Genomic DNA, 24,403 nt, shown 5'->3' on the forward strand with positions numbered 1-24,403 from the left:
TTTTCGTTTGTTTTAAATTCTGTGGCTTACGAGGTTATGCGATCTTGTTGGCATGTGTTTGTTTGTTGATATCAAATTTATTCACAAAGTATTCTGTGGACATACTTCTTTTGAATCTTGACTTCATAGTTTACTAATTAACTACCTAGCAATAAACAGTTGTAAAGCCTATTTGAAAACCTTAATTGGTTTGCAATTTGGTGATGTTCATTATATTGTAAGAAATTGTGGATAAATACAATCATAATAATGGTTACAGTTGACCCTAAAACTTCGAAGTTGCAATTGAAATAAGTTATAAACCTTTTAAAAACTTAATTGATCATAGGTGAGGAAATTAGTTGAGATTTTTTAGCACGATTATTATAGGAACTTAGTACTGTGATTTGTGTGAAATTGATTATAATTGAGAGCTCTGATGACAAAACTATCGAAGGCATAAAATTGGAAAGTCTTGGAATCATAGTATTTTTCTCTCTTGTATCTAACAAGATACATTATCTATCTGAAAAGTATCTTGCAATGATGGATTCCAAGATTTTGCAAATGGGTTGTTTGATATTACTCAACTTTCTCACATTAGTGAGTGAACTTGAAATTGAGTATTTTGTACTGTGAAAAATAAAACCTATACAAGGAGAAATTTGCTGAACAAAAAGAGTTCGTTGATTTTATATACTCGATGTCTTCTGAACTGTTCCTCTTTAGCTTCAAATTGGAATGGGTTAAGTTCCACCGCTATAAGCATTAGGATAACGATTATTCTGCACAAGAGTGAAACATCAATATAGATATCTAAGCATCATTCTCATACTCTTCAAACCCCAGTTGCAGCCAAATAATTTATTTAAAAATAGGGGGAATGAGGGAAAAAAAGATCAATAAATTAATGATGCAGTAAGTGTAAAATCAATCCAACTTATAATGACTCAACCTGTTGAGAAACCAATCAGCTATCAGTGGGATTACCCAAACTAAAATGGAAGTGCCATAACCACCTCACAAATCGTGTTTCATTGATTCCTAGACCAATATTTTGCACTCACTAAGGGGAATTATTGAGTGATCAGAGAACAATAACAATAGCCAGCATTTCGTTTTAGGTGATGTTGGCTATGACATAGATCAACAAATTGTGTTCAGCACTAACAAGAAAAAATGAATTGGAAATACTTAAAAATTGCATCAAACTTCCTTGGTAGTATTTCAATTTATCATCCTTGGGAGCCTGGCTATAGAACATGCACAAAGGTATTTTAATGGGCATTTTATTTTTAAGCATCAAAACCTGCTGATTGAAACATTGCTACAATTCGGTGAAAAATAGCTTACACAAGAAGACAGAGGCCACGCCACCTGTTCTTAACTGCTTATTTAACATTAATTCCTCGTCCACCTACAAGAAAAAAATTGATAAGACTCAATATAAACACCAAAAATTAAATCGAAATTGCTTTCAATTAATTGAAATCCCAAACTACAAGAGAACAAAATCTTCGCTTAGGAATTCAAAAACAACATAAAAGGCTTCCCTCAGATTGAGAGAACTCCTCAGTCTCATCTTAGAATTCAAAACAAAGCTATCTGCTATTTTTCCCAACTTCCTTTGTACATAACTTGTTACAGTATCTTTACTTCCTTCCATCTAAGGCCAATGATAGGAACCATACCTATTTGAGGTGGAAGTGTATTAATGTAAACAGAAGTCGAAGGAATTACAAAAAAATAATGGCCAAGCTCCACGTTTTCTCCCTCCCTGTATATAAAATTCTATCTTCTTTTTCCCTTCTATAACTAACTCCTCGCTTCCCCAAATAGTGATTCCCGGAAGTTTGAGCTAGTCTTAGGCACATGGGCCTTGGACCTCCTAGTGTAGACCAAAGGTGGTTTCTCACTTGTAGGTTGTGCAAGAACAATAGGTAATGGGTTACCATCAATGTCGTCCTCTCTAGTTTCTGTCTTGTCCTCGAGGCAGAAAGAAGGGAACTTCTCTTTGATCGTCTCTGCTGCCTCCCAAGTTGCCTCCTCGACCGGTTGAGCTTTCCAACGGATGAGCCACTCCAAGATTGTCTTTCCATTTCGCTGCTCTTCTCTAGTTGCCAGTATCGCTTCAGGAGCAACTGGTTCCTTTTTATCTACCTGCATGTCAGAGGCCCTTGAGTTCGACTCTCAATGAAAGCAACAAATAACAGAAACTAATGCTATCTGAAATGGATTTGTATTACTGTTTATTAAAGAGGAAGGGATTACAAGAAAATAATGGCCGTGAAACCCCAAAGCCACACACGCCTCCTGGATCTGATCCAATTCAATCAAAATAATCTCAAAACATATCCACCCCTCATTTATTCTCTCTTAGCCTATATATTAGATTGTATCTCCTTTCATCCTCCTATAACTAACTCCTCGTTTCTCCATAACAGTGATTCACGTAAGTTAGTGCTGGCCCTTCTTAGGAAGTTGGACCTCCTAGTGTAAAACCTTGAGAGGTTTTAAGCTGTCCAAGAACCATACCAAATGGTTTCCCATAACTAACACCCTTTTGAACTAAAATTATAAACCATCAACTATAAGATCGTGTTATTAAACATCAAAAAAGAAATACAAATTATCAACTCAATATTTTGGACAGACTTAAAGAATAGTACTTTTAATGGACTCATAATGAGATGTATAGATCAACATACCATTTTGGTGAGACCATGAGTTGACATAACTTCATGCATCTTGCGCATAAGCATTTCTTCTTCAACCTAAAAAATAAAATCCAAAAATTCCATAATTCATGTCAATGTAGATGATCAGAAGAACATGGCTTCAATGTAAAGGTCATCAGAGAAAAGATAAAATGAAGTTAATTATGTCTTGAAAATATTAAGACAGCTTCTCCCCGGGCTGAAAAAGGTGGTGTAACATGACAGCCACCACGCTATCAAATGAGGAGGTGGGGGATTCAGCGTGAAAGTAGGCAGAGTCATTAACCCAGGTTTTAAAGTTTGTTTGACCAAAAAAGCATGCCAGTCAGAAATGAAACAGATATATCACAAATAGTGCTATAATGGAATGAGGCTTTCCAATAAACCATGAAAAAGTGTATCATAAACATATAATTTAAAAGATAAATCAGATAAAGAGCTGATAACATCGATGAACAAAGGTATTTGGGAAAGAATGAGTAGTTGCATGAGATGAAAATAAGATATCAAATGAACTAGAATCATGTGTTAATTAATAAAAAATGAAAATCCTCTTAATCAGACAAACAAAAATAACATCATTCCATTATCAATTCCAAACAATTTGAGATCAAGTCTCAAAAGAAAAATAAACAAAGCAATTTTGAGTTACTTTTTGCTAAACCGGTAGTAGAAGAAAAAAAGTGCAGAAAAAAAAAATACAAGTGATGCAAAGACTGCAAACCCTAAAAACCAAATTGCAAATTGGAAAATCAAAACAGCGGAGATGTGAAAACCTGAAGTTTCCGTAATTCATGGAACATCGATCTGTATGCTTCCATAAGGACCTCATTCTGCCTATCTATGTGCCTGTTAAAGTAGAATCATAAAATGAAGAGCAGTTCAAGTACAGTAAGCAGAAGCACAATCGAAATAGTGAATAAGTGTTGGTTGAAGGAGATGTACTTCAATAATTCCCCAGTGTGTCTTGGGTCAAAATTTCGGAAGTCCATATTGATAATGAAAATTGACAATCCAATCTGAGAAGGAGTTCTTAGGAATGCCAAGAGATTCTTATAAACCACACAGCCACACACCTTTTCCGATCTTCTACAGAAGCAAACAGCCACAAAATCAAATTTGCAAAACTTGAAAGCTTCAACAACAAAGGCCAAATTTTAATCTTAGCAAAACTTCCCTTAATAACGTTAGGGGTAAGTCTTAAAATAAAGATTTACTAAACTCTAGAGGTTAATACAATAAAAAAGAAAAATAAAATAAAAGATGTATATGATAGATCAGATCAATTTGGGTCCTCAAAATCAGAATCCAAGATCCAAAACAACAGATCAAATTTGGATTTTTTCAATGTAATCTAAACCAACCCAAATTTGTCGGTTTCAATTGATTCAGATTTATGTGTTAGGATTTGATACTAATCCATAGCCACCCTAATTCTTAACATTAATATTAGAATGTAACACCCATATATACCCTCTGTTCGTATATATACAATTGGGAATTACTCAATAAAGTGAAATTTAAGCCTAACTAAATTTCAATAAAACTGACTTATTAAGATGAAGTTTGCATCCACTTATATACTATAATTTGGCCATATTTGTAGACAATTGTGTAGAATGGAATCAAGAGTTCACCTCACAAGAATTCAACCAATTATGTAAAGTGAATGACAGCTGCATATACTCCTCAATAAAACAGAGTTGCTGAGAGGAAAAATAGGACAGATGAACATGGTATATTAGGTCCAAAGCACAACACAGAACGAAAAGTGGGTTCGAAGGGTCTTGTTTTCGCAGTTATGGAATATCAAATTCGGAATAGGTTTGAATTGAATCTCATAAAAACAAATCACACTCAAATAAACAATTGTTCATTAATCACAATGTAAAAAAACAAATAAAAAGATAAAATGCAGGCAACAAAATTTACCTGACGAGATAATTTTGATGAACACAAACGGAGATTGTGTCGATTCGAATTCTCTGTCTGCTATGTTGAGGAAGCTCTTCCGCTGAAAACCCCACAAATTGGGTTTTTGCCCTTTTATTTAGGCCTTCTTCAAAATATCTGAAGATAATAACAATTGTTAAAAATATTATATAAGCTCATTGAATTTAAATTAGAGAAAAAAAACCTTTAAAAAAATTAATAAGCTCATTGAATTACATTAATTTTTTTTTATCATTGTACAGGATGTCAAAACGGGCCAGTCCGGCCCGTTTTGACCCGGCCCGATTTTGGCCCGATTTATACGGGCCGGGCCGGGCTGGCCCGCAAGGGTGAAACGGGTTACACTTTTGAACCCGGCCCGCAAGCTGGCGGGCTGGCTGGTTAGCGGGCTGGCCCGCGGGCTTTTTTCCATATGTTACATTTTCAGTCCAAAATCATATTTCAACAAAATTATTGCAACAAAAACAACCCTGCAGTATCTGATCACAAAACAAACAACCCTACAATATATATAAATGACATTTTGCTCTCTGCAAGTCATCAAGACACTGTTGCAACATCAATAACAAGTCTGAATTAGAGTACTTTAGGCATGGAGCATTACCAAAGTGCAAACAGTTACATAAAAAAAAAAATAGAAGCATTAATTATGGATGAGAGGTTGTATAATTTGTTTGGCAACATGTGCTGCAGAAGCATCTAAACCCTCCAAATCAATAGGAGCATCTTCTGAAATCTCCCCATCATCAAACCCCGGTAGAGATGCCTCAAACAAATTAGAGTTCAGAACAGTTAAAAAGGAGGTGGCATTATAGTTCTACATCAAATATACTGCAGTGTATAAGCAAATTTCAGTTTAAGTTAATGCCAAACAACTCAATCCCAGCTTTGCAAACACGGCACATACAACTTTGCAACTTGGTACTTTCTATCATATAATTCAATCATTAATGAAGAACATATTTTTGTCTCAAGGATGATAGAACAATATGAAACAGTGGCAGTATTTATTTGATCACAGTGCAACGATGAAATACATGTTCTCCACATATCTCCAACATGATTACAGATAAACAGACAAACAAAGAAAACAACCACAACTATCAGCCTATCACACAGTCAGATAAAAAATAGTAACACTAGAAAAACAAGAAAAAAAGAAATGAACATCACCACCACACCAAAACGGCAGCAACTACGAAATTGAAATTGGGGGAAAATTTAACCAACAACAGCACAACAATTATGATTCACAGAATGGGTCCAATCCAAACAAGGACAAATCGCAGCAACAACAACCACACATACACCATAACTTCCAATTACAGGAAACCAATTTTAGGGTTACGAAAATCATAAATTTAGGTTACAAATTGAAAGAAAAGGGAACCAGAACGCAAATTACAAACAAACCTGTGTTCGTGGTGGTCGTGGCGGTCGGAATCGTCCGCCAATCACAGTCCGACGTTGGCTCCGCTGTTTTCGCGGTGGTCGTGGACGCTGTTTTCTCGAAATAGCCAACGCGTGGTGGATGTGAAGGTGGAGGAGAAGAGAAGCGGGTATGGTTAGCGACGACGACGTGGTGGCCTGTGTGTTTCGCGGTGGCCAGCGGCGACGTCAGTGGAAGAGAAGCGAGCCCTGAGAATGGAAATCGCAAACAGAGAGAGTGCGCGGAGGGAGAGATTGGGTGGGTGGGTGGGGAGCGCAGACAGAGTGTGTGAGTGTGAGGGATGCTGAAATATGCACGTGCCATTTTTTTAATTAATTGGTACGGGCCGCGGGCTGGCCCGTTTTGGCCCACGGGTTGGCCCGACAGGCCAGCGGGCTTGACGGGCCGGGCTGTATCGGGTTGGCGGGTTGAATTTCTTGACCCGGTCCGTGTTTTTTTTGTTGGGCTGGCGGGCCGGCCCATCGGGCCCGGCCCATTTTGCCATCTCTAGGTATACACTTTACCAAAGCATAATGAAGTTGCTGGATACACAGAATAATCAATGCCATTAATAATTTGTCTCAATTATTCTGTGAGTTCAACAGCTGTCAATCAATGCTGATGTGATGAATCATGTTGGTCTTAACTACACGAAATTTCGATCTCCATTAATTTCATTTCACCATAATTTTAAAAAAACAGCAAAAATCAATTTTAATCTTTGGTGAAAGAGGACCAGAAAGCGATTCGGCAATGATTGTGTTTGCACAAACTCAATGATAAATAGAAGGCATATATCACATAATAGATCTATCTAATTCTGACGTAGTTGAAATGAACGCTAACCTCTCTCGACGCTATCGCTGCCGCCACGCTTGTACCACCTCGGGAACCGGTATGTGTGCTGCTGTCAAGCTCCAGCACCGAAGAATAAGAAATGTAAGGGTTTCGTGTTGAGGGACTCAGTGAGAAGATCTTGCGGAGATAAGAAAATGTTTTGAACGAAGAGAAGGGGACTAACCACACTAGCCCTCTCCCATTCTATCTCATGCGAGGCTTTTGGAGTTGGGGGCCTTTCGTGGGTAAAAAAGATGGGACCGATCATGGCTGGCCCATGAACTGCGAGTAAAAATGACAGCCCAAGCACAGACAATTGGTAATAAAGAGTGTCTCCTGCGTTTTTCTCTCCCAAATCTTTCCATCTTTGAGGACATATATTTTATTTTCATATATTTTTTCTTGCCTTCTCAAGAAAAAAAAAAATTCATTTTCTCTTTTTTATTGTACAAGAGTAAGCATTTTGGAGTTCACATTCATATAGAAATCCTTAGAAAATTAAAATCAAACTGTAACTTTATCTTAAAAGCTATTTGCAAAATCTCGTAATTCACCAAGGGAAGTAGTAATGCATCCACTTCAATTACCTAGGCTGAGAAAAGAGAACCATATTCCTAGTTCAAAAAACTGTTCAAATTCTAGTTTTATATTGTCTCAAAATAATCCAAATGCTCGGAATCACCCAAGAGGTATGAATTTGAAAGACATAATAGTCTTTTATTGTCTAATTTATTCTCTCAAAGAGTTTATATTCCAACAAACTTTATATACCTCTGGATAACGACGCTTGTTGGCTTACATTTCAAAACATTGAACAAATTCTTTCCAACCATATTAACGCAAATAAATTGCTATCATCATTAGTTTGGTAACACTTATGAAAAATGAGTCTAAAGTAGACGTAAATTGATATATCTTCCATTTTCTTAAATTTTATCCATTGTCCTTTGTTTTCACAATCAAAAATACAATAGTTATTAAAACCTTTTTAATTAACGTACAAAATATTTTTTTTTATATTCTTTAATTTAGAGCATTTGTTAACTACCCTTCGCTGGAATCATAATATACAATTTTCTCGATATGTACCTGAAAGTAGTCATAATTTTTTAAAACCTAAAATTGTTAGGGAAGAGATACCTTTTGAAGTGATTTCGTGGACAAAAACAATAAGAGTCCAAATTATTATGTGTCCAACTAAATTGTATGGGCGTGTGAAAGATGTTTCTTTTCCACAACAATTTGGTCATTGCGGACTTATTTTTAATATTTAATAATCATTTTAACATAACATTTTGATGCAGTGTGCAAAAATTGAACTACCTTCAAAGACTATAATCTTATCTACAACCGAAAGCAAATATCAACACTCAGTAAAGGTTTTTTAGAGTGAGTGACATCTCACTTCATTTAATTTTCCTAAATTTCAAGTTCTCTTGAACATTTAGCTATACTTGAGCTTTTTTCAACATTAGCAACTTGAATTATCAGCGAATGAAACAAGATACAGTATTTATTCAAGCCCTCTAAGTCATTAACAAAAAAGGTGTGAAATAAGCGGAAAGACAATTAAATTGTGTTGTAACTGCATTGTATCAGCAAATTCAGTAAAGATACAAGTCACTCCAAATTGATGTCACATGATAATAAGAGATGAGTACCACCAGTGTTAATCAATGTAACTACTTAAAATGATAAAGGATAAAATGAAAGTATGACTGTTATATCTATGAAACTTATTTTTAACATAATATTTACTCTTAATACAATGGTTCTTTCCTAGGTTGTATTGATTAAGCATTAGATGAAACATGAACAAAGCAAAGGGGCGTCTATTAAATTGATGCCGAGGAAACATGAACAAACCACTGAAGCCCTTCAACTATACAATGATCCTGAACAAATGCATTCATGTAATGTAAGAAAAATGACATCAAAGGACTGAAACAGGATTGGTTTGATTTGAATTAGAATCATGCTACATATTGCCATATGATCAAACATATTCCAACATAAATTAATCACCATTAAATTCAAACATAATACATTTATCTGCATTATCTTCTACTATACAAATCTCTTTCTTAGGTTTGACGCAAGCTGCATGTTTCAGTTCTATGAAATTGGGTTAATAGTAAGGCTTTTAAGCCCTTTCAACAGCATATGAAAAGGGAGAAACTATACATCGTTAAAGATGTTCTAGTATACAAAGATAGAATTTTTCCAATTATTCTCATAAATCAAACATAAAAAGAAAAAGAGAACATCAAAAAGTAAGAAAAGAAAACCACAATTTTTCAAAACTTGGAGGATTCCTCAAACTCGTTCAATCTCTCGTCCTTCTTCCTCCTCAATTCAGCCTCATAGTTTCTCAGCCTCTCGTTCATTCTCTCCTGCACACAGCACAAGTACACCCACATCAAACACACGAAAAAAGAAAAAAATCTTTAAAGAGAAAAGGGAAAAGGGTTTCAAAATATTCTATCAAGCCTCCATTAGTTAGCTTCAGAAAGCCATAAAATTGAAGAGGCAGAAGAAGCAACTGGGAAGAAAGAAGAGAGTGATGGTATGCTAACCTTGTAGTTAGATTCAACACGGTGCATAACGTAGAATCCGAGGATGCCTCCAAGGATTGTACCGGCCATGATTCGAATGTAGCCCCATTTCTGAGAAACAGGTCTCATTATCGTTTCTTCACTCTTGATTTCTGCAGAGAATGTGGTTTCAGTTTCAGCGTTTAATGGTACGGGCTTTCTGTTTTGGATATGTTACACCGGCCCAATTTTCAGAATAAACAAGTAATGGCAATAACTTCACCCCATCAATTTTCAAAAAAATGACCATTTTTGACCCTTGTAAATTTGATTTTTGAATTATTAATTTCGGAATTTCTCTAATAACATTTTTCGGAATGAAATTTTGAATCAAACAGTTGGGTTAGTCCCACTACTGCAATAAATTAACATTAACTTGGTACTAACCAAGTTGTCCCAAGTGCCACAATGACCAATTCATCAGTCCAAGACGTGACAATGGTAACTCCAACTGGATAATCGCAATATACAACAATTTAGCCACTTTGAAAGGCCTCATAAGATTTATATTAGTAAAGATGAAGGTCAAAAAGTTCAAGATTTTGGTTCTTCGTGTTTCAAAACCACAACAAATCCTAATTTCTCCCTTTACTTACACAATAAAAGGAATTGCCCCTTACATTGTGCCTTTCCATGCCTTTATCACCTTTAATCTCAAAATTTTCCTCCCCAGAATTTTCAGTGTCCAATATTTGTTTTGGCTTTCATGGAATTTCAACTTATATCAAAATTTAAATGACAAGGATTTCTTTTAATTTGATACCCGTTTGGGACTCCTTGACTCTATTAATTTTGCTTCATGACCAGATAAAAGGATATGTTTCATGATCTTTCTAGGGCCTTTCTCTGTATATCCTTTTTTCATCCAGTTACTCGGTCATTCCTTGAATAGGAAAAATTTTTAACCATCAAACCTTGTGTGAGCTTGCTCAAATTCTATTCCATGCTTATTCTAACATTTCTCAGTTGAATTGGTGTTTTTAACAAATGCATCCAAAGGAATATTTTAGGTCTTCTTAATTGATGCTTTTAAATCACTTATATGACTCCTCAAACTTCAGAACATACAATAGGAATGTACAATCATTAAAATCATTAAATTATATATTATTATTTTAACATTTTCAGCTTCCAAATGTTTATTTTATAGGACTAAAATTTATAGAAATACATATTTTTTTAATGTACAAATTATGTTATATCAAAATTGTTAATAAATGAATATTTTTATTAAACAAATTATTTTTTAAACTTGTGATAAATTTATTTGAGAATCAACATAGTCTAAATTAGATTTATTTTGTTTTATTGTGTCTTTTATTTTGAGTTAATTTATTAATTTTCATGTATTATTCATTCAATATATTATTTATTTTGTTAATTGTGAGTTCCCTTCCCTCCCATCTGACTCTCTCTCCTGAGGCTTCATTTCCTCTTCCTTTAAATTCTCTTTAAATTCTTTCCTCCATACTTCATTTCTTATCTTATCTCAAAATCCTTCTATAAATTCACCTAAGTACTCTGCACAGTGTCACAATGTCACAGTGATCCTATAATCTAAAAGCAAGACAAACAAAACCCAACATCTTGATAGCAAAATTGGAGAAAAGAAAGGAGATATGAAAGGAAAAAAAAGACAGACTACATGTTACAAACCAAAATTATATGCAGAATGGTGAATTGTATGTGATTTGCAATTAAAAGGAAACTACAAAAAGAGTAAACCTCCAATTGCTCTGAGCATAGCTCCTCAAACAGAAAATCAGATAAAGTAAAAATACAGAGGGAATTAGTTTATGGAAAGGATCTAATTTATAATTAGTTTCTTCATCCACACCACAGAGGAAAAAAAAAGTTTCCTTCACTCACAATCTTATTCTTGACTGTCTACATCAAAAACTCAAGCACAAGAGAACTTCAAATACAAAAATTCAATGCATCATCTCTTGGCCCAAGTTTAATCATATCTAATATCTAATATGTTAATCCTATAACTCTAAACAATATCCAATATTTCTTGCCCATCTGACTGATTTCAATTCCAATTTCCACATGAGCAATCAAATAACACTTTATGAATCTATCTTCATCATACATTGTCTTAAACTACTATAGCTTGCATCCAAATAACCTAATAATTTGGTGAAACTTACATAAAACTGTCAGTATACAGTTCCCACTTACGATATCTGAATGGCAAAACCTAACAATTTCATGTGTATGGCCAATCACGAATGATTCTACAGTAAGAAAATCTCAAACTTACCAGTAATTCAAGCTTAAATTAAACATTCTCATCAATAAAACTACATAAAAAGTTCACAACCACCAAAACTTGAAAAAAGAAATAGAAAAAGTGAGACATGCCTATCTTCTCTACCAATTGAAAGAGGTTTCTCTCAGTATTATAGCCTCGCCGGGTATTAACAGTGCTTTTCTCTATGGCAAACTCTTCAACAAGGATCCACTCCAAACCCACTTTCCAATACACACATCGATTTACAGGAAACAATTATTCTTCAATATGTTCGTATGTTTATTATATCATTTGTTTACTTTTACAGCTATTGGCACATAACAATCCTCAAATTCATATGTGGAAGGTTAAACCGGGTGATGCAAGAGAAGCAAAAATCAAAAGTTACTGAACGGACCGGAAAACAGTGATGCAGAGGGAGAGTGACGGCGCATGCGGCGGAGCAGTTGGTTGATCAGATATGGAGGCTCAGGATAGGATCAAACCTCTTTTATTCCTCATGCCATTTTATTCTCTTTTTCTTTTACTATTTTAATTTTTAAAATAAAATTACAAACTTTCGAAATTTAAATATAAGGGTAAAATAAATTAAAATAAATTTACAAACTTTCGAAATTTAAATATAAGGATAAAATATTTCGATGGTTCTTGTTACCAAAATTTAATTTAGTTATATTTTTATTAGTTTTAATTAAATTTATAATTTTTTAAATAAGTAACGATTAGATATTTTTGTTAAAATAAAATTAACAGTTAAGATTTTGATAAAAAACGAATATGAATGGAGTATTTTAACCTAAATATAATTCAAATTACTCTGTCAAATTTATATTTATATCGATACTATCCAACAAATCCAAATTCATATTGTGGAAAATTTTATTTATGCCTTGAATTTATGATTCACAATATTTCTTTTGTACATCTAAAATATATCAAAGTCTCGTGAGTAATAGTTGGCTTTTGAATTTTTTTAAGCAAATAAAATTTAATGACTTTATCCATTAGTAAATAAAAACAACAATTTCGGCAAAGTTATTTGGGTAGTAAAATGTGTTTTAAAATTGAATAGATTTTATGCGACTTTTATTTCAATTATCAATCGAATATTATTTATTAAATTAATTCTTTAGAAATTCATAAAAAAATAAAGCAATAAGCAATAACAATTTAGGACATTACATATATTAATTATATTATTTTATGAAACTGCATAAAATAATTAAAACTTATACTTTAAAACAATCCGTTTTCGTTATAAATTTAAATATTTTTTATTAAATATATGAACAATAATATATACTATATAATTTTAATATTTTAAAAATATAATATTCAAATAGTCAAAAAGTTATATCATGCATAATCAATATAAAAAACTCAATTGCGTAATAATTTTTACTATATATCTCAAAATATATACTATTTTTTTATTTTATTAATAAAAGTAGATAAAAGATATAAATGTTATATTATTTTTCTAATTATTAAACTTATTAACCTATTAATTGCAAGGTATTTGTAAAATTTGTTTCCTTTTAAAACTCTAACCTGTCATCGTAAAAGAACAGTTTAGATTTTCTTTTCTAACATCTCTTTTATCGTGTTCCACCTCAAGTTGTTTCTCCATCTTTCTCACTCAAATCTCATTCCTTTCATGATGAGAGGTTAGGGTTGCAATCGCTGCAAAGCTCTCTTTGAGTCTAACCAAACGAAATTTCCTTTCGGATAAGTCAAATTTTCATCTTCCTTCGACACCCATTCTAGTTTGGGCAGTACATACTGTTGGGTATTGGGCTCCCTTCCTATGTGGAGAAAAGGCCCAAAATTTGAGAAGCCCATGTCTCACTTAAACCTAGTGGAGAGGAGGCTATAAAATAAAGAGAGAGGCAGAACAATAGAGTCAGAATACACTGAAAGCCCTAACACATAGAGGGAGAGGTAGAGGGAAAATTCTGTTCACGTTTTTCACAGAGCTGTCACAGTAGAATCGGCGTTGCGAATTCGTTCACCGTTGGATCGGGCTGAAATTTTTACAGCAGGTTCGGAACTCATTGCTCTTCATTCTGACCGGTCGGATCTTTGATACGAGGTCTGAGTTAGGAGATATTAATTTCGCACTGCAGCAGTGATTTGTAGAGGTTTTCCTCTCTTGTTCTTCTCTATTTGAAAGCTTTGTTGCTTTGTTATTTGGTTGGGTGTTGGCACTAATTTGTGCTATTGATTGAGACTCTTTTGTACTCTTGTTGATCATAGTGAAGCTATTTCTTTGGTCTGGACGACTCGTGGTTTTTACCCTTGATTTGAGGGGTTTTCCACGTTAAAAATCTTGGTGCCTTTATTTGTGCTTTTTGGTGATTTATTATTGCTGCTCTTTGATTATTGCTCCTCATAGATTCTTGCAAGTTAGGGGAAATTATATCCGCTGCATTCTCTGGTATATTGTTTATTGTTGTTTTCCCCATCAGAGTGGTATCAGAGCTCTTGGTTGGGCTATATTTACTTGCTTGAATGATGGAGGCAAATGCAAAGATGGTTGCTTTGAATGGTACAAATTATCATTTGTGGAAGGGCAAGATGAAAGATTTATTATTTGTCAAGAAATTGCATCTTCCGGTCTTTACTACACATAAGCCAGATTCTATGTCTGAAGAAGAATGGGACTTTGAGCACCAACAGGTATGTGGTTTTATTCGGCAATATGTTGAAGATAATGTTTATAATCATATTGCTAATGAGACACATGCCAGAGCTTTGTGGGAGAAGATTGAGTCTTTGTATGCTTCTAAGTCGGGCAATAATAAATTGTATTTGTTAAATTGCTTGATGAATTTGAGGTACAGGGAGAATTCTTCTATTTCTGATCACTTAAATGAGTTTCAAGGGCTCCTAGATCAATTATCAGGAATGGGCATAAAGTTTGATGACGAAGTTATGGGATTATGGTTGCTTAATACTCTACCAGAGTCTTGGGAGGTATTTCGGGTTTCAATTACAAACTCTGCCTCGAATGGTGTTGTTTCTTTTCAGATGGCAAAGAGCGGTGCTCTTAATGAAGAGATGAGAAGGAAGGCACATGGTTCTTCATCTCAGTCTGAGATGCTTGTTACAGAAGCTAGGGGGAGAAGTCAGAAAAAGGAACATAAAGGTGGTAGAGAGAAGAGTAGGAGCAAGTCCAAGTCAAGATACAAGAATTTAGAGTGCCATTTTTGTCATAAAACTGGGCACATTCAGAAATACTGTTTTAAGTGGAAAAAGGAGAACAAAGACAAGAAGGGCAAACAGAGAGAGAATGATCATGATGATGATCGTGTCACTACTGCTACAGATGGTGATCTTGTTCTTCTTCGTGACTTTGAGTCCGTTAATCTTGTATCTGATGAGAGCATGTGGATTATTGATAGTGGTGCTACACTGCATGTTACACCTAGGAAGGATTTCTTCACATCTTACACTTCTGGTGATTTTGGAGTGTTAAAGATGGGTAATGATGGTGAGTCTAAAGTGATTGGTGTTGGTGATGTTTGCCTGCAAACCAACATGGGAGTGCAGTTGTTGCTTAAAGGAGTCAAACATGCTCCGGATGTCCGTTTTAATTTAATCTCTGTGCAGTTGCTTGATGATTGTGGTTATGACAATCACTTCGGTTCTAGTAAATGGAAGCTCACTAAAGGTAACTTGGTTATGGCCAGAGGGGAGAAACAATCTAAATTGTACTGGACTAAAGCTTTGGTTGCTAAAGACAGTGTGAATGCTATGTATATGGAGGCATCTTTGTGGCACCGGAGGCTTGGTCATATAAGTGAGAAAGGGCTTAACTGCTTAGCTAAAAAGAATGTGCTTATGGGATTGAGAAATGTAGAATTGGAGAAATGTTCTCATTGCATGGCTGGTAAACAAACCAGAGTATCTTTTAAGAAGCATCCACCCTCAAGGAAGTCAGAATTGCTTGAATTGGTGCATTCTGACGTTTGTGGCCCATTAAAGGTAAAGTCATTTAGTGGTGCACTTTACTTTGTTACTTTTATTGATGATTGTTCTAGGAAGCTATGGGTCTATGCTCTTCAGCGGAAAGGTCAAGTACTTGAAAAGTTCAAGGAATTTCATGCTATGGTTGAGAGGCAATCAGGCAAGAAGCTGAAATACATCCGTAGTGATAATGGTGGTGAGTACCGTGGACCTTTTGATGTTTATTGCAGGCAGCATGGTATTAGACACGAGAAGACTCCTCCTAAAACTCCTCAGTTGAATGGTCTAGCGGAGAGGATGAACAGGACCTTGGTTGAAAGGGTTACATGTATGCTTTCAGAAGCAAAGTTGCCTAAGCACTTTTGGGGAGAGGCATTGCTTGCAGCTGTGCATGTTATTAATCTCAGTCCCGCAGTTGCTTTGAATACTGAGGTGCCAGACAAAATTTGGTTTGGTAAGAATGTTAGCTATGATCATTTGCGTGTCTTTGGTTGCAGGGCATTTGTTCATGTTCCTAAGGATGAAAGATCCAAGTTAGATAAAAAGACAAGGCAATGTATCTTTATTGGCTATGGTGAGGATGAATTTGGCTACAGGTTTTATGATCCTGTTGAGAAGAAGCTTGTTAGAAGCCGTGATGTACAATTCATGGAAGATCAGACCATTGAAGACATTGATAAGGTGGAGAAGACCACACCCGAGAAAGACAGTAATCTCACTGATGGTAATCCGATGAGGTTGCCCGCTCACAATTTGGAGAATGTTGAAACGGAAGCTCAAGACAATGAGCAACATGGTGATGTTGATGATCAACAGTTTGGAAGTGGAGTAGAGGTTCCAATTGATGATGCTCAAGAGGAACATGATGATGATGACGATCTTGGTGATATACCTGAATCACCTCAAGTCCAACTCAGGAGGTCTAATAGACAAAAACAACCTTCTACAAGGTATTCTTGTGATGAGTACATAACCTTGACTGACGGTGGAGAACCTGAGTGTTTTGAAGAGGCTTTGGATAGTGAAGAGAAGAAACAGTGGCTGGATGCAATGCAAGATGAGATGAAATCTTTGCATGATAATCACACTTACGACTTGGTGAAATTGCCTAAGGGCAAAAGGGCATTGGAAACTAGGTGGATTTTCAGGGTGAAACAAGATTCAAATTCCACGCTTCCAAGGTACAAGGCCAGATTAGTGGTGAAAGGTTTCAGACAGAAAAAGGGTGTTGATTTCAATGAGATTTTCTCACCTGTGGTGAAAATGTCATCCATCAGAACTGTGCTAAGTTTAGCTGCTACTCTTGATTTGGAGGTTGAGCAGATGGATGTGAAGACAGCTTTCCTTCATGGTAATTTGGAGGAAGAGATATACATGAAGCAACCTGATGGTTTTCTTGTTAAAGGCAAGGAAGATTATGTGTGTAGGCTAAGGAAGAGTCTATACGGTTTGAAGCAGGCTCCAAGGCAGTGGTATAAGAAGTTTGAGTCTTTTATGTGTGAGCAGGGTTACAAGAAGACTACTTCTGATCATTGTGTCTTTGTTAAAAGTTTTTCTAATGATGACTTTATTATCCTGTTATTATATGTTGATGACATGCTTATTGTTGGGAAAGATATTTCCAGAATTGACAGGTTAAAGAAGACACTTGGCGAGTCTTTTGCCATGAAAGACTTGGGAGCTGCTAAAAGGATTCTTGGCATACATATCTCACGTGATAGGAGAGAAAAGAAGATTTATCTATCACAAGAGCAATACATTAGGAAGGTGTTGCAGAGATTCCAGATGGAAAATGCTAAAGCTGTGAGTACTCCTCTTGCTACTCATTTTAAACTGAGTGTTAAACAGAGTCCTTCAAATGAAGTTGAGAAGACCAATATGAGTAGAGTTCCTTATGCATCTGCGGTGGGCAGTTTGATGTATGCGATGGTGTGTACAAGACCAGATATTGCACATGCTGTTGGTACAGTTAGTCGATTTTTGTCAAACCCAGGTAGAGAGCATTGGAATGCTGTGAAATGGATTTTGAGGTATCTTCATGGTACAGTTGGTATGAAGCTTTGTTTTGGAGGTGATAAACCTACTTTGATGGGTTACTCAGACTCAGATATGGCTGGGGATATTGATTCCAGAAAGTCCACTTCGGGCTATTTGATAAAGTTTGCAGGGGGAGCTGTGGCTTGGCAATCAAGACTACAAAGGTGTGTAGCGTTGTCTACTACAGAGGCAGAGTTCATTGCTATTACTGAAGCATGCAAGGAGGTGTTATGGTTGAAGAAATTCTTGCAGGAGCTTGGTTTTAGGCAAGATAACTATTCATTGTTCGTTGATAGCCAAAGTGCTATCCATCTTGGTAAGAATCCAACTTTTCATTCTAGATCCAAACATATTGATGTGAGGTATCATTGGATACGTGATGCTTTGGATGCTAAGTTGTTGGAGTTGGAAAAAGTTCATACAGATGATAATGGTGCTGATATGATGACTAAAGCATTGCCAAGAGGAAAGTTTGAAGTTTGTTGTGAGATCGCCGGTTTGGCGGTTATCTCCACATAGTTGTGAGGGGGAGATTTGTTGGGTATTGGGCTCCCTTCCTATGTGGAGAAAAGGCCCAAAATTTGAGAAGCCCATGTCTCACTTAAACCTAGTGGAGAGGAGGCTATAAAATAAAGAGAGAGGCAGAACAATAGAGTCAGAATACACTGAAAGCCCTAACACATAGAGGGAGAGGTAGAGGGAAAATTCTGTTCACGTTTTTCACAGAGCTGTCACAGTAGAATCGGCGTTGCGAATTCGTTCACCGTTGGATCGGGCTGAAATTTTTACAGCAGGTTCGGAACTCATTGCTCTTCATTCTGACCGGTCGGATCTTTGATACGAGGTCTGAGTTAGGAGATATTAATTTCGCACTGCAGCAGTGATTTGTAGAGGTTTTCCTCTCTTGTTCTTCTCTATTTGAAAGCTTTGTTGCTTTGTTATTTGGTTGGGTGTTGGCACTAATTTGTGCTATTGATTGAGACTCTTTTGTACTCTTGTTGATCATAGTGAAGCTATTTCTTTGGTCTGGACGACTCGTGGTTTTTACCCTTGATTTGAGGGGTTTTCCACGTTAAAAATCTTGGTGCCTTTATTTGTGCTTTTTGGTGATTTATTATTGCTGCTCTTTGATTATTGCTCCTCATAGATTCTTGCAAGTTAGGGGAAATTATATCCGCTGCATTCTCTGGTATATTGTTTATTGTTGTTTTCCCCATCAGAGTGGTATCAGAGCTCTTGGTTGGGCTATATTTACTTGCTTGAATGATGGAGGCAAATGCAAAGATGGTTGCTTTGAATGGTACAAATTATCATTTGTGGAAGGGCAAGATGAAAGATTTATTATTTGTCAAGAAATTGCATCTTCCGGTCTTTACTACACATAAGCCAGATTCTATGTCTGAAGAAGAATGGGACTTTGAGCACCAACAGGTATGTGGTTTTATTCGGCAATATGTTGAAGATAATGTTTATAATCATATTGCTAATGAGACACATGCCAGAGCTTTGTGGGAGAAGATTGAGTCTTTGTATGCTTCTAAGTCGGGCAATAATAAATTGTATTTGTTAAATTGCTTGATGAATTTGAGGTACAGGGAGAATTCTTCTATTTCTGATCACTTAAATGAGTTTCAAGGGCTCCTAGATCAATTATCAGGAATGGGCATAAAGTTTGATGACGAAGTTATGGGATTATGGTTGCTTAATACTCTACCAGAGTCTTGGGAGGTATTTCGGGTTTCAATTACAAACTCTGCCTCGAATGGTGTTGTTTCTTTTCAGATGGCAAAGAGCGGTGCTCTTAATGAAGAGATGAGAAGGAAGGCACATGGTTCTTCATCTCAGTCTGAGATGCTTGTTACAGAAGCTAGGGGGAGAAGTCAGAAAAAGGAACATAAAGGTGGTAGAGAGAAGAGTAGGAGCAAGTCCAAGTCAAGATACAAGAATTTAGAGTGCCATTTTTGTCATAAAACTGGGCACATTCAGAAATACTGTTTTAAGTGGAAAAAGGAGAACAAAGACAAGAAGGGCAAACAGAGAGAGAATGATCATGATGATGATCGTGTCACTACTGCTACAGATGGTGATCTTGTTCTTCTTCGTGACTTTGAGTCCGTTAATCTTGTATCTGATGAGAGCATGTGGATTATTGATAGTGGTGCTACACTGCATGTTACACCTAGGAAGGATTTCTTCACATCTTACACTTCTGGTGATTTTGGAGTGTTAAAGATGGGTAATGATGGTGAGTCTAAAGTGATTGGTGTTGGTGATGTTTGCCTGCAAACCAACATGGGAGTGCAGTTGTTGCTTAAAGGAGTCAAACATGCTCCGGATGTCCGTTTTAATTTAATCTCTGTGCAGTTGCTTGATGATTGTGGTTATGACAATCACTTCGGTTCTAGTAAATGGAAGCTCACTAAAGGTAACTTGGTTATGGCCAGAGGGGAGAAACAATCTAAATTGTACTGGACTAAAGCTTTGGTTGCTAAAGACAGTGTGAATGCTATGTATATGGAGGCATCTTTGTGGCACCGGAGGCTTGGTCATATAAGTGAGAAAGGGCTTAACTGCTTAGCTAAAAAGAATGTGCTTATGGGATTGAGAAATGTAGAATTGGAGAAATGTTCTCATTGCATGGCTGGTAAACAAACCAGAGTATCTTTTAAGAAGCATCCACCCTCAAGGAAGTCAGAATTGCTTGAATTGGTGCATTCTGACGTTTGTGGCCCATTAAAGGTAAAGTCATTTAGTGGTGCACTTTACTTTGTTACTTTTATTGATGATTGTTCTAGGAAGCTATGGGTCTATGCTCTTCAGCGGAAAGGTCAAGTACTTGAAAAGTTCAAGGAATTTCATGCTATGGTTGAGAGGCAATCAGGCAAGAAGCTGAAATACATCCGTAGTGATAATGGTGGTGAGTACCGTGGACCTTTTGATGTTTATTGCAGGCAGCATGGTATTAGACACGAGAAGACTCCTCCTAAAACTCCTCAGTTGAATGGTCTAGCGGAGAGGATGAACAGGACCTTGGTTGAAAGGGTTACATGTATGCTTTCAGAAGCAAAGTTGCCTAAGCACTTTTGGGGAGAGGCATTGCTTGCAGCTGTGCATGTTATTAATCTCAGTCCCGCAGTTGCTTTGAATACTGAGGTGCCAGACAAAATTTGGTTTGGTAAGAATGTTAGCTATGATCATTTGCGTGTCTTTGGTTGCAGGGCATTTGTTCATGTTCCTAAGGATGAAAGATCCAAGTTAGATAAAAAGACAAGGCAATGTATCTTTATTGGCTATGGTGAGGATGAATTTGGCTACAGGTTTTATGATCCTGTTGAGAAGAAGCTTGTTAGAAGCCGTGATGTACAATTCATGGAAGATCAGACCATTGAAGACATTGATAAGGTGGAGAAGACCACACCCGAGAAAGACAGTAATCTCACTGATGGTAATCCGATGAGGTTGCCCGCTCACAATTTGGAGAATGTTGAAACGGAAGCTCAAGACAATGAGCAACATGGTGATGTTGATGATCAACAGTTTGGAAGTGGAGTAGAGGTTCCAATTGATGATGCTCAAGAGGAACATGATGATGATGACGATCTTGGTGATATACCTGAATCACCTCAAGTCCAACTCAGGAGGTCTAATAGACAAAAACAACCTTCTACAAGGTATTCTTGTGATGAGTACATAACCTTGACTGACGGTGGAGAACCTGAGTGTTTTGAAGAGGCTTTGGATAGTGAAGAGAAGAAACAGTGGCTGGATGCAATGCAAGATGAGATGAAATCTTTGCATGATAATCACACTTACGACTTGGTGAAATTGCCTAAGGGCAAAAGGGCATTGGAAACTAGGTGGATTTTCAGGGTGAAACAAGATTCAAATTCCACGCTTCCAAGGTACAAGGCCAGATTAGTGGTGAAAGGTTTCAGACAGAAAAAGGGTGTTGATTTCAATGAGATTTTCTCACCTGTGGTGAAAATGTCATCCATCAGAACTGTGCTAAGTTTAGCTGCTACTCTTGATTTGGAGGTTGAGCAGATGGATGTGAAGACAGCTTTCCTTCATGGTAATTTGGAGGAAGAGATATACATGAAGCAACCTGATGGTTTTCTTGTTAAAGGCAAGGAAGATTATGTGTGTAGGCTAAGGAAGAGTCTATACGGTTTGAAGCAGGCTCCAAGGCAGTGGTATAAGAAGTTTGAGTCTTTTATGTGTGAGCAGGGTTACAAGAAGACTACTTCTGATCATTGTGTCTTTGTTAAAAGTTTTTCTAATGATGACTTTATTATCCTGTTATTATATGTTGATGACATGCTTATTGTTGGGAAAGATATTTCCAGAATTGACAGGTTAAAGAAGACACTTGGCGAGTCTTTTGCCATGAAAGACTTGGGAGCTGCTAAAAGGATTCTTGGCATACATATCTCACGTGATAGGAGAGAAAAGAAGATTTATCTATCACAAGAGCAATACATTAGGAAGGTGTTGCAGAGATTCCAGATGGAAAATGCTAAAGCTGTGAGTACTCCTCTTGCTACTCATTTTAAACTGAGTGTTAAACAGAGTCCTTCAAATGAAGTTGAGAAGACCAATATGAGTAGAGTTCCTTATGCATCTGCGGTGGGCAGTTTGATGTATGCGATGGTGTGTACAAGACCAGATATTGCACATGCTGTTGGTACAGTTAGTCGATTTTTGTCAAACCCAGGTAGAGAGCATTGGAATGCTGTGAAATGGATTTTGAGGTATCTTCATGGTACAGTTGGTATGAAGCTTTGTTTTGGAGGTGATAAACCTACTTTGATGGGTTACTCAGACTCAGATATGGCTGGGGATATTGATTCCAGAAAGTCCACTTCGGGCTATTTGATAAAGTTTGCAGGGGGAGCTGTGGCTTGGCAATCAAGACTACAAAGGTGTGTAGCGTTGTCTACTACAGAGGCAGAGTTCATTGCTATTACTGAAGCATGCAAGGAGGTGTTATGGTTGAAGAAATTCTTGCAGGAGCTTGGTTTTAGGCAAGATAACTATTCATTGTTCGTTGATAGCCAAAGTGCTATCCATCTTGGTAAGAATCCAACTTTTCATTCTAGATCCAAACATATTGATGTGAGGTATCATTGGATACGTGATGCTTTGGATGCTAAGTTGTTGGAGTTGGAAAAAGTTCATACAGATGATAATGGTGCTGATATGATGACTAAAGCATTGCCAAGAGGAAAGTTTGAAGTTTGTTGTGAGATCGCCGGTTTGGCGGTTATCTCCACATAGTTGTGAGGGGGAGATTTGTTGGGTATTGGGCTCCCTTCCTATGTGGAGAAAAGGCCCAAAATTTGAGAAGCCCATGTCTCACTTAAACCTAGTGGAGAGGAGGCTATAAAATAAAGAGAGAGGCAGAACAATAGAGTCAGAATACACTGAAAGCCCTAACACATAGAGGGAGAGGTAGAGGGAAAATTCTGTTCACGTTTTTCACAGAGCTGTCACAGTAGAATCGGCGTTGCGAATTCGTTCACCGTTGGATCGGGCTGAAATTTTTACAGCAGGTTCGGAACTCATTGCTCTTCATTCTGACCGGTCGGATCTTTGATACGAGGTCTGAGTTAGGAGATATTAATTTCGCACTGCAGCAGTGATTTGTAGAGGTTTTCCTCTCTTGTTCTTCTCTATTTGAAAGCTTTGTTGCTTTGTTATTTGGTTGGGTGTTGGCACTAATTTGTGCTATTGATTGAGACTCTTTTGTACTCTTGTTGATCATAGTGAAGCTATTTCTTTGGTCTGGACGACTCGTGGTTTTTACCCTTGATTTGAGGGGTTTTCCACGTTAAAAATCTTGGTGCCTTTATTTGTGCTTTTTGGTGATTTATTATTGCTGCTCTTTGATTATTGCTCCTCATAGATTCTTGCAAGTTAGGGGAAATTATATCCGCTGCATTCTCTGGTATATTGTTTATTGTTGTTTTCCCCATCACATACAGTCCCCCTAGTTATAAAATGTAATAACATTCACTTACGTTGGAATCACAAATCACGAAAATTGGGGAAAATTCACAGAATGGGTCGTGGTGGTCGGAAATCAGAAAATCAGAAATTTAGGATTACGAAAATCAGAAGTTTAGGTTACAAATCTAGAAAAAGGGAACCAGAACGCAAATTCCGAACAAACCTGTCTCCGCGGTGGTCGTGGCGGTCGGAATCGTCCGCGAATCGTAGTCCGATGATGGCTCTGCGTTTTCCGTGCACTGCGCTGCGTTTTCTCGCGGCTGCCACCGACGTGGTGGAGGAGAAACGAGACGCCGTGAGTGGGCTGCTGCACTCTGCCTTCGTGTTTCGTAGTGGCCAGCGGCGACGTGTGTGGAGGAAAAACGCGGGTATGGCGCAGAGAAGAGAGTCGAGAAGAATCGCAGAGTGTGTGAACAATGTGTCTGTCGCAGTGTGAGGAAGTGATTCGAAAAGGAAAATTTTAATCTATTCTTTTTACTATTAATTTATTATTTATTACCTTTAGTTACCGTTAAATATTTTTTTTAATTATTTTTAATAATGTGATGTAAAGACAGTGATTGAAATAGTAAGTTAAAAATGAAATCAATGAATTAATCGTCATTTTGAAAAATATTTGCTC

General features: G+C 36.7%; 2 protein-coding genes across 11 annotated transcripts; both read right to left on the minus strand.

Annotated features, from left to right (window-relative positions):
- Positions 1 to 420: 420 nt before the first annotated feature.
- Positions 421 to 24,149, minus strand: LOC114183306. Of its 10 annotated transcripts, none has more exons than XR_003604344.1 (8): positions 23,945 to 24,149; positions 4,629 to 4,766; positions 3,642 to 3,785; positions 3,473 to 3,545; positions 2,688 to 2,753; positions 1,671 to 2,139; positions 1,357 to 1,396; positions 421 to 764 (listed from the first exon to the last, which is right to left on the minus strand). XR_003604344.1 is itself a non-coding variant. In XM_028070338.1 (8 exons), the coding sequence occupies exons 3-7, from the start codon at positions 3,686 to 3,688 to the stop codon at positions 1,371 to 1,373; spliced, it is 420 nt and encodes a 139-aa protein (XP_027926139.1). In that variant the 5' UTR covers positions 3,689 to 3,785; positions 4,629 to 4,766; positions 23,945 to 24,149; the 3' UTR covers positions 421 to 764; positions 1,357 to 1,370. The 10 variants fall into 10 exon arrangements, 8 of the variants coding, with proteins under 8 accessions (XP_027926139.1, XP_027926148.1, XP_027926090.1 ...); XR_003604343.1 differs by having other exon boundaries at positions 1,333 to 1,396; XM_028070338.1 differs by having other exon boundaries at positions 1,932 to 2,139.
- Positions 8,921 to 12,282, minus strand: LOC114183361. The gene is made up of 3 exons (XM_028070371.1): positions 12,164 to 12,282; positions 9,492 to 9,622; positions 8,921 to 9,308 (listed from the first exon to the last, which is right to left on the minus strand). Exons 1-3 carry the CDS (start codon positions 12,198 to 12,200, stop codon positions 9,213 to 9,215), a joined length of 264 nt encoding a protein of 87 aa, XP_027926172.1. The 5' UTR covers positions 12,201 to 12,282; the 3' UTR covers positions 8,921 to 9,212.
- Positions 24,150 to 24,403: the final 254 nt, after the last annotated feature.

Source organism: Vigna unguiculata, chromosome 1 (assembly GCF_004118075.2).
Source record: "Vigna unguiculata cultivar IT97K-499-35 chromosome 1, ASM411807v1, whole genome shotgun sequence".
Classification (NCBI taxonomy): Eukaryota; Viridiplantae; Streptophyta; class Magnoliopsida; order Fabales; family Fabaceae; genus Vigna; species Vigna unguiculata.

Bases quoted from the DNA above. Each gene is read 5' to 3' on its own strand.
- LOC114183361 (XM_028070371.1), bottom strand. From the start codon at position 12,200: ATGCGCCGTCACTCTCCCTCTGCATCACTGTTTTCCG. The intron at 9,623-12,163 runs GTCCGTTCAGTA...CATTCTCTGCAG, and splicing joins CTCTGCATCACTGTTTTCCG to AAATCAAGAGTGAAGAAACG. The intron at 9,309-9,491 runs GTTAGCATACCA...TGCTGTGTGCAG, and splicing joins GTGTTGAATCTAACTACAAG to GAGAGAATGAACGAGAGGCT.
- LOC114183306 (XM_028070289.1), bottom strand. From the start codon at position 3,688: ATGGACTTCCGAAATTTTGACCCAAGACACACTGGGGAATTATTGAA. The intron at 3,546-3,641 runs GTACATCTCCTT...CTACTTTAACAG, and splicing joins CACACTGGGGAATTATTGAA to GCACATAGATAGGCAGAATG. The intron at 2,140-2,687 runs GTATGTTGATCT...TCTGACATGCAG, and splicing joins CTCATGGTCTCACCAAAATG to GTAGATAAAAAGGAACCAGT.